The following is a 20,073-nucleotide window of genomic DNA, read 5'->3' as shown; positions in this document are numbered from 1 at the left end:
AGTTGACTCTGCCTGCCATTTACAATGGACCCTAACCCTAACAACCAAAAGAGGACCTCCATTAGGACCCTAGCCCTAACCAACCAAAAGAGGACCTCCATTAGGACCCTAGCCCTAACCAACCAAAAGAGGACCTCCATTAGGACCCTAGCCCTAATCAACCAAAAGAGGACCTCCATCCTAACGAGAGCCCAATAGGACCCCAACACACACACTAACTGTAGGCTTACCTAGCCTGCAGACTTAACTAGCCTGTAGACTTAACTAGCCTGTAGGCTAATCCAATGATTTATAAACATATACAATGCCTATGGACTAATCCAGCAAATTGCTCAGTCCACAGGGTGTCTGGCAATTATTCTGTGACACTGAAAGATCCGCTGCTCTGACTTGATCAAAGTAGATAAGTCTTGACTTGGCTGAACAAAACTAAATAGTGAGTAAGTGACCAACTTCAAAGAGCTACCTAATCTAAATAGAATTGAGTCTAAAATGGGACCCTATTCCCTATGCGGACCCTAGTCAAAAGAAGTGCACTATATAGGGAATAGGGTGCCATTTCAGACACAGTTCTGTTTAGATCAGGTAGCTCTTTGAAGTTGGTCACTTACTCACTATTTATTTGACCTACATTTTTTTTCACCACAAATATACTTCGGATAAATTAAACTCAGACGGCTATGGTTTTAACATTTACATACATTTAGCCTACGTGGAATCAGAAATGCTGTTACTAGAAGATATGGGGTGCTAATGAGGTATTTACATTCCAATATTTGCTTTAAAGATGCACCGGGAATGACAAAGGGTAAACAATAAGGTTCTGGAGGCCATATGAGTCTATGGAGAAACTGCTGAAGACATTGTCTGCGTCCCAAACAGTGGTACCCTATTCCCTTTATTGTGTAGTACTTCTGACCAGAGCCCTATATTCCTTATTCCCTATATAGTGCACTACTTTTGACCAGAGCCCCTTTAGTCTGGAAAACCCGACCCGGCAACAGTGACTAGGGTCTGGTTTCAATGACGGACTCTTTTGGCAACTTCTGGGGTGGGTCCTCTTCAGACAGGCAACTCTCCTAACAAATCACAAGCCACAACGTTGCGATTCAAAACCAAAGTTTCCAGGCAAAGCCTTTGTAGTGGTTTTAGTGAAGGTAGTTGATGCAAATTTGCAAGTAGCCAATTACAAAATGCACTCCTGAAAGAAAAAACTCTGATCTCCATCTGGCTAGTTACTATTTAGTATTTTATTTAAGTGAATAAAGTAGAGATGTGGGCATGGTTCCTCTGAGCCAAAAGAGTCCATCATTGAAACCAGACCCATGTCCCTGTTGCCTGGGGTCGGGTTTTCCAGACTAAGAGCCCTATGGATGCCATTTGGAACCCAGCCATTTTCAGTCTCTGCTGGAGAGTTGTTGGGTATGTGAAACATGCTGAAGGACCTATTGGGGAACAATGGTTGAGATAATCGTTGTTTGGCAATATCACTTACTCTTCAACCATTGATTATAGCTTAGAAAGCCAGCATTGTAAGACAGCAAAGAAAGCAGACCTTGTGGTATAATGCTGTGGCCTTGTCTCTGACCATGCTACATTGAATGCTCCAACTGAACCCAGATTATGTAGCACTGCAAGCATTTTCAACCATCTACTGTGTCACTGTTGGAGAAATATTTTCAGCAACTCAGCAAGAATCCATGAGACCTTATCCATTCTAAGCTGACTCATTCAGAACAAAACAAGATGTACAGTTTCATCAATGGTGTAGCATAGTACTCACTATCCAGGAAACACAGAGACATTTACATAGTCATTTACCACACGCTCTTACCCAGAGTGACTTGCAGTTAGGTGGTTTTCTCACCTTAAGATGAAGGCACTAATCAAAGTCAGTACATAACTCTGCAGTAAACAAATCCCCCAATGACCCATAGCTAACTGGAAACACTACAGAATGGGTCCAGCCAAACTGACCATACAGCATGTTTGATTCCCAACTGACCAAGAGTCTATAAGTTTGATTCCCAACTGACCAGGAATCCATAGATTTAACATTAAAATAATTCCACTAAAGAATGGGTCCAGCAGAGGTATATGACTCCAGGTCTATCAGTATGGCTCCAGGTCCATCAGTATGGCTCCAGGTCCATCAGTATGGCTCCAGGTCCATCAGTATGGCTCCAGGTCCATCAGTATGGCTCCAGGTCCACCAGTATGGCTCCAGGTCCACCAGCATGACTCCAGGTCCATCAGTATGGCTCCAGGTCCATCAGTATGACTCCATCAGTACGACTCCAGGTCCATCAGTACGGCTCCAGGTCCATCAGTATGACTCCATCAGTATGACTCCAGGTCCATCAGTATGGCTCCAGGTCCATCAGTATGACTCCAGGTCCATCAGTATGGCTCCAGGTCCATCAGTATTACTCCATCAGTATGACTCCAGGTCCATCAGTATTACTCCATCAGTATGGCTCCAGGTCCATCAGTATTACTCCATCAGTATGGCTCCAGGTCCATCGGTACGACTCCAGGTCCATTCTGTTAAAAGGTTGCTTGGGGACTTAGCCCTTACTGGAGAACTCTGTGTGTCTGGGTATTGGGGAGCATGTGAGCCTCAGCTGACTCAAGCCAAAGGTGAGCATCGCCGGTGAATAAAGAAGTATTTTCCCCCCTCTTTCTCCCTCTCTCTCTCTCTCTGGAGTCAGAAAATGAAGCCATCACGGGCAGGAAGGTGTTTATCCCCTTCTCTTCTTATGAAATGGTTTGGGCCCTGGGCCCTGGCTGAAGTGTGCCTGCCTGTGTGTTGTCTGTTCGGTGACTGACTGTCCAGTGTGTAGTTGTGATAGTGAGCAGAGCTGGCAGACTTGGTCTTTCATCTCCTACTGAGAAGATCCCACAGGCCAATACTCATTAGGAGCCTGGCGCCAATGCATGTACAGGGGTAGTGAGGTGAGTGTGTGTGTGTGTGCGCGAGTGCACGTCTGTGTGTCTGTGAGTTAGGGTCTTGTCCCACAGTCGACTATGTGAAAGGCCCCACATACCAGGCGGGTAAGGTGAACAGGGAGGCCACTGTAGCACACATCAAAATAGCTGGGCTGACTGATTGGCTGCCCCTCCGGGAGGCATCTGTGGCATCCGCCATACACAAACCTGTTCATTGTACAATGAACCACCTCACGTCTCGTCCGCAAAACAGGCATTTCAGATTTCCTCTGATAATATTCCTCTGATGCAACGAACATACCGGTACATACAGAGGCAATGTGGCCTAGTTAATGATACGTATGTGGATGTTACACACTGGTAGCTTTTTAACATCTTTGGTTGACGTACCACTTCAACCTACATCAATTCATGGCAAAGGAATGTACCGACTCCAACACACACACACGCACACGCACCAGGCAAAGCATCAATACAGGACTACGATGGAATCCTACTACGCCGTCTCTGACGCTCGTCGGATGTGGCAGGGCTTGCAAACTATCACGGATAACAAAGGGAAGCCCCAGTGATGCGAGCCTACCAGACGAGCTAAATGCCTTCTATGCTTGCCTCGAGGAAAGCAACACTGAAGCATGCATAAGAGCACCAGCTGTTCCAGACGGGGAGGCCAGACAGATTACCAGGACGCGTACTCCGAGTATATACTAACCAGCTGGCAAGTGTCTTCACTGACATTTTCAACCTCTCCCTGACCCAGTCTGTAATACCTACATGTTTCTTTTGACTCATCATGTATGCTGCTGCTACTGCTTATTATCTATCCTTATGCCTAGTCACTTTACCCCTACCTATATGTACATATCTACCTCCATTACGTCGTACCCCTGCACATTGACTAGGTACTGGTACCCTGTGTATACAGCCATGTTATTACCCCTGCACATCGACTTGGTACTGGTACCCTGTGTATACAGCCATGTTATTACCCCTGCACATCGACTTGGTACTGGTACCCTGTGTATATAGCCATGTTATTACCTCTACCCCTGCACATTGACTTGGTACTGGTACCCTGTGTATACAGCCATGTTATTACCCCTGCACATTGACTTGGTACTGGTACCCTGTGTATATAGCCATGTTATTACCCCTGCACATTGACTTGGTACCTGTACCCTGTGTATACAGCCATGTTATTACCTCTAACCCTGCACATTGACTTGGTACTGGTACCCTGTGTATATAGCCATGTTATTACCCCTGCACATTGACTTGGTACTGGTACCCTGTGTATATAGCCATGTTATTACCTCTAACCCTGCACATTGACTTGGTACTGGTACCCTGTGTATACAGCCATGTTATTAACCCTGCACATTGACTTGGTACTGGTACCCTGTGTATACAGCCATGTTATTACCCCTGCACATTGACTTGGTACTGGTACCCTGTGTATACAGCCATGTTATTACCCCTGCACATTGACTTGGTACTGGTACCCTGTGTATATAGCCATGTTAGTACCCCTGCACATTGACTAGGTACTGGTACCCTGTGTATACAGCCATGTTATTACCCCTGCACATTGACTTGGTACTGGTACCCTGTGTATACAGCCATGTTATTACCCCTGCACATTGACTTGGTACTGGTACCCTGTGTATACAGCCATGTTATTACCCCTGCACATTGACTTGGTACTGGTACCCTGTGTATATAGCCATGTTATTACCCCTGCACATTGACTTGGTACCTGTACCCTGTGTATACAGCCATGTTATTACCTCTAACCCTGCACATTGACTTGGTACTGGTACCCTGTGTATACAGCCATGTTATTACCGCTGCACATTGACTTGGTACTGGTACCCTGTGTTTATAGCCATGTTATTGTTACTCATTGTGGATTTATTCCTTGTGTGATAATTTGTATATTTTGTTCTCTGCATTGTTGGGAAGGGCCTGGTACCCTACTGTAACTAAGCATTTCACTGTTAGCCTACACCAGTTTAAGAAGCATGTGACAAATAACATTTGATTTCCCCCTGTTCTCTATGTGTGCTCAAAACACACAACCAAAGAAAACCAAAGAATAACAAAAGGTCAAAGTTGTTGATGTGTTGGTCAGTAGGAATCCAATGCATACATTTCCTCCTGCTCTCTAATAGATAGTAGTGTCTGTCTGTGTGCTCAAAAAGACACACAACCAAAGAAAACCATTCAAAGAAATACAAACAGATCAACGAAAACAAACCCAAAATGGAAAAGATCATTGAAGAACCACAAGAACACGGGAACCAAAGCGTGCGTCATTGTATCCCATCCACCTCACCACTGTGACGCCGTGCTCCATGTGCTGTTTGTTGATGTGGAGAACACATTTACATTTTAGTCATTTAGGAGACGCTCTTATCCAGAGACATCCAGGAGCAATTTGCGTTAAGTGCCTTGTTCAAGGTCACGTCGCTAGATTTTTCACCTAGTCGGCTCAGGGATTCGAATCAGCCACCTTACGGTTACTGGCCCAACGCTCTTAACCGCTAGACAACCCAGAGGTTGTCCCAAATGGCACCCTATTCCCTATATAGTGCACTACTTTTAACATTAGCCCAGAGATAATGTGGTTTGTTGCTAGAAAATGTGGTTTGTTGCGAGATAATGTGGTTTGTTGCTAGATAATGGGGTTAGATAATGTGGTTTGTTACTAGATAATGGTGGTTTGTTGCTAGATAATGGTGGTTTGTTGCAAGATAATGTGGTTTGTTGCAAGATAATGTGGTTTGTTGCGAGATAATGTGGGTTTGTTGCTAGATAATGGGGTTAGATAATGTGGGTTTGTTGCTAAATAATGTAGTTTGCTGCTAGATAATGGGGTTAGATCATGTGGGTTTGTTAATAGATTATGTGGGTTTGTTGCTAAATAATAGGGTTAGATAAGGTGGTTTGTTACTAGATAATGGAGTTTGTTACTAGATAATGATGCTTATTGGAGGAAGGAAAGAGAGGAAGGCTCCACTCTCTCACTTCAGTATCTTACCTAGTTATTTACAGATGAATCTAATTTTGCTCTTTTGTAGCTTTGGCAACTATGTGTGTGTTTTCTATGCCAGTTTGCTCCTCTCCCTGTAGGCTTTACAGACGCTACCCACCCCTTGGCTGCAACCCTTCTAATTTAGTGTACCCTGCGAACACAACCCATGAGGTATTCCTGGCCTCCGGCAGCGTTTTGAACTGCCGATCTGCGGTCAAGAACGCAGAGTTCATCTCAGCCTATGCTGCCCTTCAGTCCCTAGACTTTTTGTCCCTGACGGAGTCCTGGCTCACCCCAGAGAACACATAGGAGAACACTCCAGCTGCTCTCTCTTCATCTGACTACTTTTTCTCTCATAGTCTGAGAACATCTGGTCGTCGCGGTGGTGGAACAGGGCTACTCATTTCTCCTAACTGGAGATTTTCTCTTTTCTCCCTCCTCACCTGTCTATCTCATCATTTGAGTTCCATGCTGTCACTTGTTCACTCAAGCTTAACATTGTTGTCATCTATCGCCCACCAGGTGCCCTTAGAGAGTTCCTCAATGAGTTTGACACCTTGATAATTTCATTTTCTGACGATGGCTCACCGCTCTTCGTACTGTGCGGTTCAACCTCCCATCGTCTGCCTTCCGATTTAATTTATTTCCAACTTTTTCTTTCCCCTCTTTGCCTCTTTTGACCTCACCCTTTCCCAGTCCCTAGAGGCTGTTTGCCTACTAATCTTTCCGCATCCTATGACTCGCAATGTCCCCTTTCCTCCTGATCGGCTAGGCCTTCGCCTCCTGCTCCGTGGCTAAGTCACTCATTGCGAGCTTACAGAACAGGACTGCAGGCAGTTGACGAAAATGGAGGAAAACTAAACTTCTAAAATACCTATTGTCCTTTCACTCCCTCCTCTCGACCTTCTCTTCCTCTGTATCCACTGCTAAAGCCACTTTATATCACTCTACATTTTAAGCTTCTGCCTCTAACCCTAGGAAACTCTTTCCACCTTCTCCTCCCTCCGTAATCTTCCATCCCCTCCCTCCCTCTCTCTCTCTCTTCAGATGACTTTGTCAACCACTTTGAAAAGAAGGTTAACAACATCCGCTCCTTATTCACTCAGCCTATTGAGTCCGCTGGTCCCACTCACACAGAACTACCCTACGCCTAGACATCCTTCTCCCCTCTCTCTTCAAATTAAATCCTGTGACTAGTGGGGTTCGGCTGCCCGACAACCTGCCCGACAACCTGCCCGCTCAACCCCATCCCCTCCTCCCTTCTCCAGACCATCTCTGGAGACCTTCTTCCATTACTCACTTCCCTCATCAACTCCTCCCTGACCACTGGCTGTGTCCCCTCACTTCAAAATGGCCTGGGTCGCTCCCCTCCTCAAGAAATTATTGGTGGAGTGCTGCAGAGATGGTTGTCCTTCAGGAAGGTTCTCCCATTTCCACAGAGGAACTCTGACCCTGACCAAGGCCCTTGCTCAGTTTGGCCGGGCAGCCAGCTCTTGGTGGTTTCAGGTTCTTCCATTTAGGAATGATGGAGGCCACTTCATGGGGACCTTTAATGCTGTAGACATTTTTTGGTACCCTTCCCCAGATCTGTGCCTCGACACTATCTCGGAGCTCTACGGACAATTCCTTATACCTCATGGCTTGGTTTTTGCTCTGACATGCACGGTCAAATATAAACAGGTGTGTGCCTTTCCAAATCATGTCCAATCAATAGAATTTACCACAAGTGGACTCTAATCAAGTTGTAGAAACATCTCAAGGATGATCAATGGAAACAGGATGCACCTGAGCTCAATTTCGAGTCTCATAGCAAAGGGTCTGAATAGTTATGTAAATAAGGTATTTCTGTTTTTTTATACATTTGCAAAAAAAATTATAGAAACCTGTTTTCGCCTTTTCATTATGCAGTATTGTGTGTAGATTGATGTGGGAAAAAAATATTCAATCTATTTTAGAATAAGGCTGTAACGTAACAAAATTTTGAAAAATTCAAGGTGTCTGAATACTTTCCAAATGCACGGTACGTTCCTCTCAGGTTCTTGGCCCTTTCCAGAACAGCTACCTTGTCCTTGAACCTCAGGAACTGGGCCTGTCACCTGGGCCTGTGGTGGGTTTTCCAGTCCTGTGGGCGCGCTCCACCTCAATCTTCCCATGGTCCATCTTCAATTTCTCATAGATCATTTACCTCACTTTGTCCTCAGACTCTGTCCAGGTCTCATGTGGAGATTTTGCAATTTCGTCCACAACCATGTTGTTCCGCCTTGATTGTCCCTCAAGATAATCTGATGTCTCCGTCATTGTTATCATGGATTCACACGCAGAACTGATGTCCTCTCTCAATTACTTAGATTGCGGTCATCTTGCCGTTCTCCTGCAACAGTTCTTCAGGTCCTGGACGTCTCTGATCAGGTCGTTCATTCTTTTATTAGTTGAATCCACCAGTATTTGGACAAAACACTTGAAGCTATTTTCTTGTTGTTGTAACAACTGCATGTAGAACTCTTTTTGTTCGATTAAAAGATCCTTTACCTGTGATAGAGAGACACCACTGTCCTCAACGGTACTCCCACCGGCTTTGGTCTTTGTCATGGTAGCTATCAACGTAGGTTATACTGTTATTCCACACAGTTCCAGACAGGGTTGGTCACAGGGAAGATTGAATACAACAACAAACAGCAGGGATCTAGACAGCCACAAACCCGGGACAATCCACGGTCCCAGCCACAATGGCTAACCACGTCGCGGGCTGCATTCAAGCCCTCAAGAAAACCCTGCTAGCTTGATAGCTAGCTGCTACGCCAAATAACTCCTCAGACCCGGCCTTGATCGGCAGGATCACTGGACAGAGAGTAGCAGTCCCAGCAACTGATGCCAACTGCGTCGCGGGATCCAAACTCAAAAGTTAGCAAAAGGGGGTTCAGCTCAATATCAGGAAGGTGTTCCTAATGTTTTGTTCATTCAGTGTATATTCCACCTAATCATAACAGGAAGGATATAGCCCCAACCGACTGAGCAAACCACCGACCTCACATATTTCTGTATTCAACAACTGTTTTCATAGCAATTGTTCCGGTCTATTTTGGAATTCAATGTTTTTATAGTGGGACGAAGGATCTGTTCAAATCGGTTTATTCTAGCTCAGAGACAGGAGGAACAGGGGCGGAGAACAGAGCAATATGTACGGTCATATTAACATTAGGATGTTTTAAGGTTTGATCCCTTTTGGTTGTTATTGCTGCTCCACTGTTTGTAACAGGAGGATGGTGAAGGAAAGGACAGCAATACCTAGAACTAAATCACCTACCTTAGTCTAACATATTGCAATGGTAGAGTCATGTGTGTCTTCAGCCTAAATGGAACCTGATTTTTTATTTTTATTTAACTAGGCAAGTCTAGTTAAATCTGTTTTATAGCCCATCCAACTACCTCATCCCCATATTGTTATTTATTTTTTGGTCCTTTGCACCCCAGTATCTCTACTTGCACATTCATCTTCTGCACATCTATCACTCCAGTGTTTAATTGCTAAATTGTAATTACTTCACCACTACGGCCTATTTATTGCCTTACCTCCCTAATCTTACCTAATTTGCACACTGTATATAGATTTTTTTCTATTGTGTTATTGACTGTACGTTTGTTTATTTCATGTGTAACTCTGTGTTGTTGTTTGTGTCGCACTCCTTTACTTTATCTTGGCCAGGTCGCAGTTGTAAATGAGAACTTGTTCTCAACTGGCCTACCTGGTTAAATAAAGGTGAAATAAAAAATCAGTTAAGAACAAATTCTTATTTAAAATGACAGCCTAGGAACAGGGTTCAGGGGCAGAACGACAGATATTTACCTTGTCAGCTCGGGGATTCGATCTAGCAACCTTTCTGTTACTGGCCCAATGCTCTAACCACTAGGCTACCTTCCGCCCCAGGATATAGTGCACTAGTTTTGACCAGAGCCCTATGGTAATAGGGTGCCATTTGGGACACATCCAGAGGCAGTGCAGTCGTACCAACCGTACAGCTAAACCAGCCGTCTTAGTGTTAACATATTGGAACTGTAGATTAATCAATATGTCATGTTTTACTCTACTTCCTCCAAAACGCCTTTAGAACACTACAAACAGACGCTTTCCAAACCTGACCATTTTGACCATGTCCCAAACGGCCATCTATTCCATCTAGAACACTACAAACAAACGCTTTCCAAACCTGACCATTTTGACCATGTGCCAAACGGCCATCTATTCTCTCTAGAACACTACAAACAGATGCTTTCAAAACCTGTTCTTGTCCCAAACAGCCCTCTATTCCCTTTATAGTGGACTACTTTTCACTACTTAGTCAAAATCAGTGCACTATACTATAAAGGGGTAGGGTGCATTTGGGATTCAGGCATTGATAAGCCTGACATTGATTGGGCTGGAGTGAAAATGAAATGATTGCCTTAAAGCAAAGCTTCCTCATATTAGGTTCAGCACTTCCATCAGTGGTTCTATAGTACAGTAACAGTCAGCTTCCCTCCAGTGGTTCTATAGGACGGTAACAGTCAGCTTCCCTCAGAGTGGTCCTATAGGACGGTAACAGTCAGCTTCCCTCAGACTGGTCCAATAGGACGGTAACAGTCAGCTTCCCTCCGTGGTCCTATAGGACGGTAACAGTCAGCTTCCCTCAGACTGGTCCTATAGGACGGTAACAGTCAGCTTCCCTCAGACTGGCCCTATAGGACGGTAACAGTCAGCTTCCCTCAGACTGGCCCTATAGGACGGTAACAGTCAGCTTCCCTCAGACTGGCCCTATAGGACGGTAACAGTCAGCTTCCCTCAGTGGTCCTATAGGACGGTAACAGTCAGCTTCCCTCAGTGGTCCTATAGGACGGTAACAGCCAGCTTCCCTCAGTGGTCCTATAGGACGGTAACAGCCAGCTTCCCTCAGACTGGTCCTATAGGACGGTAACAGCCAGCTTCCCTCCGTGGTCCTATAGGACGGTAACAGTCAGCTTCCCTCAGTGGTCCTATAGGACGGTAACAGTCAGCTTCCCTCAGACTGGTCCTATAGGACGGTAACAGCCAGCTTCCCTCAGACTGGTCCTATAGGACGGTAACAGCCAGCTTCCCTTAGACTGGTCCTATAGGACGGTAACAGCCAGCTTCCCTCAGACTGGTCCTATAGGACGGTAACAGCCAGCTTCCCTCAGACTGGTCCTATAGGACGGTAACAGCCAGCTTCCCTCAGACTGGTCCTATAGGACGGTAACAGCCAGCTTCCCTCAGACTGGTCCTATAGGACGGTAACAGCCAGCTTCCCTCAGACTGGTCCTATAGGACGGTAACAGCCAGCTTCCCTCAGACTGGTCCTATAGGACGGTAACAGCCAGCTTCCCTCAGACTGGTCCTATAGGACGGTAACAGCCAGCTTCCCTCAGACTGGTCCTATAGGACGGTAACAGCCAGCTTCCCTCAGACTGGTCCTATAGGACGGTAACAGTCAGCTTCCCTCAGACTGGTCCTATAGGACGGTAACAGTCAGCTTCCCTCAGACTGGTCCTATAGGACGGTAACAGTCAGCTTCCCTCAGACTGGTCCTATAGGACGGTAACAGCCAGCTTCCCTCAGACTGGTCCTATAGGACGGTAACAGCCAGCTTCCCTCAGACTGGTCCTATAGGACGGTAACAGCCAGCTTCCCTCAGACTGGTCCTATAGGACGGTAACAGCCAGCTTCCCTCAGACTGGTCCTATAGGACGGTAACAGCCAGCTTCCCTCAGACTGGTCCTATAGGACGGTAACGGTCAGCTTCCCTCAGACTGGTCCTATAGGACGGTAACAGCCAGCTTCCCTCAGACTGGTCCTATAGGACGGTAACAGCCAGCTTCCCTCAGACTGGTCCTATAGGACGGTAACAGCCAGCTTCCCTCAGTGGTCCTATAGGACGGTAACAGCCAGCTTCCCTCAGTGGTCCTATAGGACGGTAACAGCCAGCTTCCCTCAGTGGTCCTATAGGACGGTAACAGCCAGCTTCCCTGAGTGGTCCTATAGGACGGTAACAGCCAGCTTCCCTCCGTGGTCCTATAGGACGGTAACAGCCAGCTTCCCTCCGTGGTCCTATAGGACGGTAACAGTCAGCTTCCCTCAGACTGGTCCTAAAGGACGGTAACAGTCAGCTTCCCTCAGACTGGTCCTATAGTACGGTAACAGTCAGCTTCCCTCAGACTGGTCCTATAGTACGGTAACAGTCAGCTTCCCTCAGACTGGTCCTATAGTACAGTAACAGTCAGCTTCCCTCAGACTGGTCCTATAGGACAGTAACAGCCAGCTTCCCTCAGACTGGTCCTATAGGACAGTAACAGCCAGCTTCCCTCAGACTGGTCCTATAGGACAGTAACAGCCAGCTTCCCTCAGACTGGTCCTATAGGACAGTAACAGCCAGCTTCCCTCAGACTGGTCCTATAGGACAGTAACAGTCAGCTTCCCTCAGACTGGTCCTATAGGACAGTAACAATCAGCAGACCACCATGGCCTATATCATTATGGAATATGTGAATGCAGGGCTGGCTGTCAGAGATGGACTGATGATGTTTTCATCTAGTTCTTACCTACAGCAAACATATTGCCTTTGCATAAGTATTGCATATTGTGTTGCATAAACACGCACGCACAAGCACTTATCAAACCATTTTAATGTATGGCACAGTGTGAAAGTGTACCTCTCCACGGCTGAAGGATATGAAATCACATGGGCACTCCTGTCTCCCATCGATTCTGTGAAACATGTCGCGTTTCAAGGCATCAGCCAAATAGGACCTCTTACAGTATGTCATAAGAATCTCATATTTCTTGGTTTACCTTTCCCTCTCAGAGTCTTCCTTCAGCCCTAGTTTACCATTCCCCAGCCTCTTCCTTCAGCCCTAGTTTACCATTCCCCAGCCTCTTCCTTCAGCCCTAGTTTACCATTCCCCAGCCTCTTCCTTCAGCCCTAGTTTACCATTCCCCAGCCACTTCCTTCAGCCCTAGTTTACCATTCCCCAGCCTCTTCCTTCAGCCCTAGTTTACCATTCCCCAGCCTCTTCCTTCAGCCCTAGTTTACCATTCCCCAGCCTCTTCCTTCAGCCCTAGTTTACCATTCCCCAGCCTCTTCCTTCAGCCCTAGTTTAGCATTCCCCAGCCTCTTCCTTCAGCCCTAGTTTAGCATTCCCCAGCCTCTTCCTTCAGCCCTAGTTTAGCATTCCTCAGCCTCTTCCTTCAGCCCTAGTTTAGCATTCCTCTTCCTTCAGCCCTAGTTTAGCATTCCTCTTCTTCGCCTCCTAGTTTAGCATTCCTCTTCCTTCAGCCCTAGTTTAGCATTCCTCTTCCTTCCTAGTTTAGCATTCCTCTTCCTTCCTAGTTTAGCATTCCTCTTCCTTCCTAGTTTAGCATTCCTCTTCCTTCAGCCCTAGTTTAGCATTCCTCTTCCTTCAGCCCTAGTTTAGCATTCCTCTTCCTTCCTAGTTTAGCATTCCTCTTCCTTCCTAGTTTAGCATTCCTCTTCCTTCAGCCCTAGTTTAGCATTCCTCTTCCTTCAGCCCTAGTTTAGCATTCCTCTTCCTTCAGCCCTAGTTTAGCATTCCTCTTCCTTCAGCCCTAGTTTAGCATTCCTCTTCCTTCAGCCCTAGTTTAGCATTCCTCTTCCTTCAGCCCTAGTTTAGCATTCCTCTTCCTTCAGCCCTAGTTTAGCATTCCTCTTCCTTCAGCCCTAGTTTAGCATTCCTCTTCCTTCAGCCCTAGTTTAGCATTCCTCTTCCTTCAGCCCTAGTTTAGCATTCCTCTTCCTTCAGCCCTAGTTTAGCATTCCTCTTCCTTCAGCCCTAGTTTAGCATTCCTCTTCCTTCAGCCCTAGTTTAGCATTCCTCTTCCTTCAGCCCTAGTTTAGCATTCCTCTTCCTTCAGCCCTAGTTTAGCATTCCTCAGCCTCTGTTTTTTTTCTCTTCTGTTTTGTTGTGCAGTGCCCTGTGTTTTTTTTTAAAGGCACCTTTTAATCCAGTGTACTATTATTATTTTATTTTAATTATTTATTGATGTTTAGCAGACAACAAATATTTGTCCAGAAGAACTTAACGGTGGGCTTTGACACATTTTTGTCCCTGGAGGGCGAGACATGTTTATTGGTTGTTTTTATCAACTAGAAGGCCGGAAGAAAAATGTCAACTTCAGTTTTTTAAAGAGTGAATGAACGTGTGCCTCCTAAAAACTCATTACTATCTTCCAAGTATAAAGCACTACATTCAACTGGAACTGACCCTGACCACCCACAAAGGTCAAAACATTTTCTTTAGTAAACAGCTGAAGATTGCATTCTATGATTTTGGATGGGTCCCTGTCAGCCCTGGTCAAAAATAGTTCACTAACTAGGGAATAGTGCCATTTGGGACTCACAACTTGCCTTGAATATAATGACCAACATGACACCCAGGGTGGCTAACGCTCCGCTAGCAGTGGAATGCCCATAGATTCAGTGCTTTACCGTAGGCTGCACAGCTGGCCAAACCAGGACAAGAGACAAAGCACCAAAAACACAGGGTCCCAGACCTTATGGAGTTTAATGTGTGAAGAACCAGGCCACAATAGAACTAGGATAAGCTTGTAAATTCCAGGGGGGAAATCCACATGAAACTCTGCTGACGCTTCAGAGCACACAAACTGGAGGGAGATTTTACCTCGCTTTTTTCCCGCTCCTCTGAGGCCATTTTCACCCAAACACTTACAGTATGACAGCTGGAGAGAATATAGTGTAATATATATTACACACACACACATTGTGGGTAATAGATGTTTTCCCTACTTCAGTTTAATGAACACAGATAAGTGTGGTGGCATCCCAAATGGTACCTTATTCCCTAGTTAGTGAGCTACTTTTGACCAGGCTCTAGTCAAAAGTAGTGCACTATCTAGGGAATAGGGAGCTATTTGGGATTACAACCTGTTGCTTTCGCCACACTTGTGAATAGAATGAAGGCAGCAGCTCCATTTTCTGAATAGATTGATTGATTCTCAGCTGGCATTTTATAAAGCTGCTGGAATTGAGTCTCGGCTGGCCTTGTATGAAGCTGCTGGAATTGAGTCTCGGCTGGCCTTGTATGAAGCTGCTGGAATTGAGTCTCGGCTGGCCTTGTATGAAGCTGCTGGAATTGAGTCTCGGCTGGCCTTGTATGAAGCTGCTGAAATGGATTCTCAGCTGGCCTTGTATGAAGCTGCTGAAATGGATTCTCAGCTGGCCTTGTATGAAGCTGCTGGAATGGATTCTCAGCTGGCCTTGTATGAAGCTGCTGGAATGGATTCTCAGCTGGCCTTGTATGAAGCTGCTGGAATTGATGAATGTGTCAGTCTGTGAGGAGGTGCGAGGGGTGCAGAGGGGGTTGGTTGTATGTGCCGTGGATCAGATATCCGATAGCCTGGGTCTGGAAACCTGCCACACGTTTCCTCACTGCACAGAAATGGCTGATGGGGTCCTTTTCCTTCATAAGCCACAGCAGCATTATTCTGACATTTCATTGGACCGGTATGGGTCAAAGAAACCTGAAACGGGTAAATCTGACAACTGGATATAAGAATACAACAGAATACAAAAACAATAATAACTGGCCGTTGATGTTGGATTTTATTTTATAAAAAAAGTTAAGATAAAAGTAAATTTAATTCACCTATTTAGTTGATGAATGTGACCAGGTTAAGGGTAATTACATTGAATTTTCTCTCATTGAAAAGCAATTTTCCTAATTGAAAAGCATATTTTTCCCCATGGAAAAGCAAATGGGGGAAAATGTATTTGGTATTGATATTTCAGTTTAGTTCCTGAATTGACTGAAATTAACTATAATTCTCTCAGCCCTGTAGTAATCATAAAGGTAATTCTATTACCTCATTCTGGGTCAGAATTTAATATAGGGTGAGTGTTTCTACTGTTCTGCTGTGTGAATGGGAGGCCAACCCAATGAAGATATATTCTATTCCAGCCCAGTCTAGTCCAGTCTCTTCTATTCTAGGCCAGTGTACGGCCACGTTATTCTACTGTGAGTTGTGCTGTGTGAATGAATAGGAGGCCCACCAACCTGTTGCATCCAGGTGGTAAAGGATCGTTGCCAGGAGTTTTTCTTCTCCAGATGCAGGTAGCTGTTGAAGAGGATCAGGTACATGTAACGCTCCAGATACTGGACACTCTTCAGAAGCAGCTGCTGCACCTCCTTCTCACTCTTACCACTTTTAATCTGCAGGGGAATCATGGAAAGAGGAGAGTCATTATAAAGGGCCCTCCACACCAAGGATGAGAAGTCTAACCATAAAAACATGTTAAGGTTGTTTTAGTTCAAGTGAACAGCAGCGTCCACATTACAACGGTAAATAAAACACGCTGCAGAAGAAACAAGACTATATTTTAGGTGAACTATTCCTTTAATTAATGTTGTGGATCAGACTACTATGAGATTGGGGTGGCAGGTAGCCTAGTGGTTAGAGGCAGGTAGCCTGGTGGTTAGAGGCAGGGAGCCTGGTGGTTAGAGGCAGGGAGCCTGGTGGTTAGAGGCAGGGAGCCTGGTGGTTAGAGGCAGGGAGCCTGGTGGTTAGAGGCAGGGAGCCTGGTGGTTAGAGGCAGGGAGCCTGGTGGTTAGAGGCAGGGAGCCTGGTGGTTAGAGGCAGGGAGCCTGGTGGTTAGAGGCAGGGAGCCTGGTGGTTAGAGGCAGGGAGCCTGGTGGTTAGATCCAGGGAGCCTGGTGGTTAGATCCAGGGAGCCTGGTGGTTAGATCCAGGGAGCCTGGTGGTTAGATCCAGGGAGCCTAGTGGTTAGAGGCAGGGAGCCTAGTGGTTAGAGCGTTGGGCCGGTAACCGAAAGGTTGTTAGATTGAATCCCCGAGCTGACAAGGTAAAATAAATCTGTCGTTCTGCCCCTGAACAAGGCAGTTAACCCACTGTTCCTAGACTGTCATTGTAAATAAGAATTTGTTCTTAACTGACTTGCTTAGTTAAATAAAGGTTAAATAAAGATTGACCGCTAGACATATCTCACCTACTTTTGATCAGGGGGACTCATGGGAAAAGAGTCATTATTATGGGTGTGGTCCGATGTCTGTACATTAGTAAACACTGTGTCACTAGCAACGTGAAGCTCATGGGTTCAATTCATCAGGGATCAGATCACACACAGTAAATGTATGTCACTTTGGATAATAGTGTCTTCTCAGTACTACAGTATATAGTGTATTATCATTATATTTCGTGGTGTCTGTTTGGCCAAGCATGAATACAGCACAGCCTGGTGAGAGTAAATCACAGTGCAACCCTTTCAACCAGGCCTTAACAGCCAGGTGACCACATGCCATGATGGAGACCTTTCAGCAGCTAAAAGGTCAGATAGCTGTATGTCTTCTCTAATAGGCTAGAACTGTAGCCAACCATTCAATACCTCTCTACGCACTAATGACTCCTGGGATATAATTTATACCATCTTGGTCTCGGTTGACATTTAACCTTCAGAAATAATAGGTGAGCAAATGGGGGCTACAGTATCAACATGACACTGTCGATAACATAGAACCTTTCCACACTTCATAGGACAAAGAAATTATTTCCTAGGATTTTCAGGGATTCCAGGACTGCACAACAGTGTTTCCGACTCATCAAAAATCTAAATGATTGCCGCCACGGCAAATAAATATGGAACATGAAAAATTATTTCTGCCGAGGCGCACTTTGACGATGCTAGAATTGACTTTTCCTCTGCCAACAAAACGAGTAATGAACAGAGAAATCAGACAACACTATATTACAATAAGTAGTAGATCTACCTTGTCGGCTTGTTGTTGTGTGTTCTATGCGAGATAAATATTCCTCCCGAGGAGCATTTAAGTTATGAATTTCCAATCGCAGGGAAAACTGCATTTTTAATAGTCATTGTTTAAAAAAAAGGGTAGATCCCAGCTTTCCATTCCTACTTTGGTTATTTCGCAACTCCTAAATATGCGCAAACTGCATCATTTTAAACCCAGGGTTTTTAGTAGCAGCATGGTTAAGCATGTTACCACTTTGCAATTTGCTGTGAGTGAATAGGGGAGAGTGGGGCTAAATGTAACACGAGTCAATTTTGGGGTAAATTGGGGTAAAAAGCCAACCTTATTCATTACACTTTGGATGGTGTATCAATACACTCAGTCACTACAAAGTTAGAGGCGTCCTTCCTAACTCAGTTGCAGGAGAGGAAGGAAACCGCTCAGGGGTTTCACCATGAGACCAATGGTGACTTTAAAACAGTTACAGAGTTTAATGGCTGTGATGGGAGAAAACTGAGGATGGATCAACAACATTGTAGTTACTCCACAATACTAACCTAAATGACAGAGTGAAAAGAAGGAAGCCTGAACAGAATACAAATATTCAAAAACATGCATCCTGGGCACTAAAGTAATATTGCACAAAATGTGGTAAAGCAATTCACTTTTTGTCCTGAATACAAAGTGTTAGTAATGTATTGAATTTTCACAGAACATGAGTACCACTCTCCATATTTTCAAGCATAGTGGTGGCTGCATCATGTTATGGGTATGCTTGTAATCGTTTTTCAGGATAAAAAAAATTACGGAATGGCACTAAGTACAGGCAAATCCTAGAGGAAAACCTGGTTCAGTCTTCTTTCCACCAGACACTGGGAGATGAATTCACCTTTCAGCAGGGCAATAACCTAAAACACAAGGCCAAATCTACACTGGAGTGGTTTACCATGAAGACAGTGAATGTTTCTTAGTGGCCGAGTTACAGTTTTGACTTAAATCTCATTTCAAATCTATAGCAATATATGAAAATGGTTGTCTAGCAAAAATATAAACGCAACATGCAACAATTTCTAAAATATTGAGTTACAGTTCATATAAGGAAATCAGTCTATTGAAATAAATTCATTAGGTCCTAATCTATGGATTTCACATGGCTGGGCAGGGGTGCAGCCATGGAGGGCATAGACCAAACCACTTGGCAGCCAGGCTGGATGTAGAGATCCCGTATTCATTCAAACTAAACGGAAGAAAACAGAACGAAACGGGTAGGGACAACCTGAACTTAAGAAGCGCTAATTTGCAACGGAATACTATTTTCTATGGTTTGCTACGGTGTGCACTAATGAATATGACCCAGGAAGTCCCTCTTCCTATTTGTGTGTTCTCCTCCATTTGGTGCAGCAGCAGATAAGTATCAGTGGCCATACATTTTATTTTTTAAAGAACACTCTCTAACTTTATGTCGAACTGAAAAGCCTAACCTAGCAATCAGGCCAACTGAAGAAAAAAAAACATCAGACGGAATACAATGACAAACATTTACCTCGTTCTCTCTCTACGCTGAGTAACCTTGTTAATGGGGTCCTTTTTCAATAACTGGTTACTGGCACCATGGTATCTGCTGACTAGGCTCTTCTAGCAGCGCTACGGTTTCGTCCCAAACTGCAACCTATTCCCTATTTAATCCACTGCTTTTTACAAGGGCCCATAGGGATTATGCTGAAAAATGGTGGACTAAATAGGGAGCCATTTGGGATGTAGGCCATTAGTCAATGTCAGGAACTAAGGTTTTTAATGTGAAGCTTTGATTGCTTTGGGCCTTAAGCTAACCTGGGAACAGAGTACTAATGCTTCAGAGTGTTTGTAGTGGCAAGGTTGGAGGGGAGGTGGGGGGTAGAGGGGTGAGGAGGGACAGGAAGGAATTGAGGGGTGAGGAGGGGGTAGAGGGGGAGGAGGGGGGAAAGGGGAAAGGGGGGACAGGAGGGAGTTGAGGGGAGAGCAGGGTCTAGTTCCCTGTTGCATCAGCAGTCTGAGCAGAAAGCAGAATGTATTAAGACGGCATGATAATTCATATGTAACTACCAGAATGAGGTGTGTTTGGGGTCTGATAGAAAATGTTGCGAAATTAAATGAATTGCATTTTAAAAAGGTTACACTAACTGTAAAAGGACAAATTAAGAAACATTCTATGGCGCATTAGGGCTAATGAAAACTTGTCCTTTTACAATGTCAACAGGTAATAAATAGGTGGACTGGTGGAAATAAACACCTGCAGATCTGTAGAGTACCAATAAATGGCCTTT

General features: G+C 45.0%; 1 protein-coding gene across 4 annotated transcripts in view; it reads right to left on the bottom strand.

Moving 5' to 3' along the window:
- The window catches only part of LOC106577339 (paladin), a 169,523-nt gene that overhangs the window by 5,864 nt on the left and 143,586 nt on the right, over positions 1-20,073 (bottom strand). For all 4 annotated transcript variants that reach the window (XM_045701092.1, XM_045701090.1, XM_045701091.1 and 1 more), the window contains one exon: positions 16,061-16,216. In XM_045701092.1, the coding sequence (XP_045557048.1) occupies positions 16,061-16,216 (156 nt within the window). The remainder of the gene's footprint in view (positions 1-16,060; positions 16,217-20,073) is intronic.

Source organism: Salmo salar, chromosome ssa18, assembly GCF_905237065.1.
Source record: "Salmo salar chromosome ssa18, Ssal_v3.1, whole genome shotgun sequence".
In the NCBI taxonomy this organism is placed as follows: Eukaryota; Metazoa; Chordata; class Actinopteri; order Salmoniformes; family Salmonidae; genus Salmo; species Salmo salar.
Note: the sequence above shows the minus strand (reverse complement) of the source record. Positions and strands in the feature narration are given on the sequence as shown.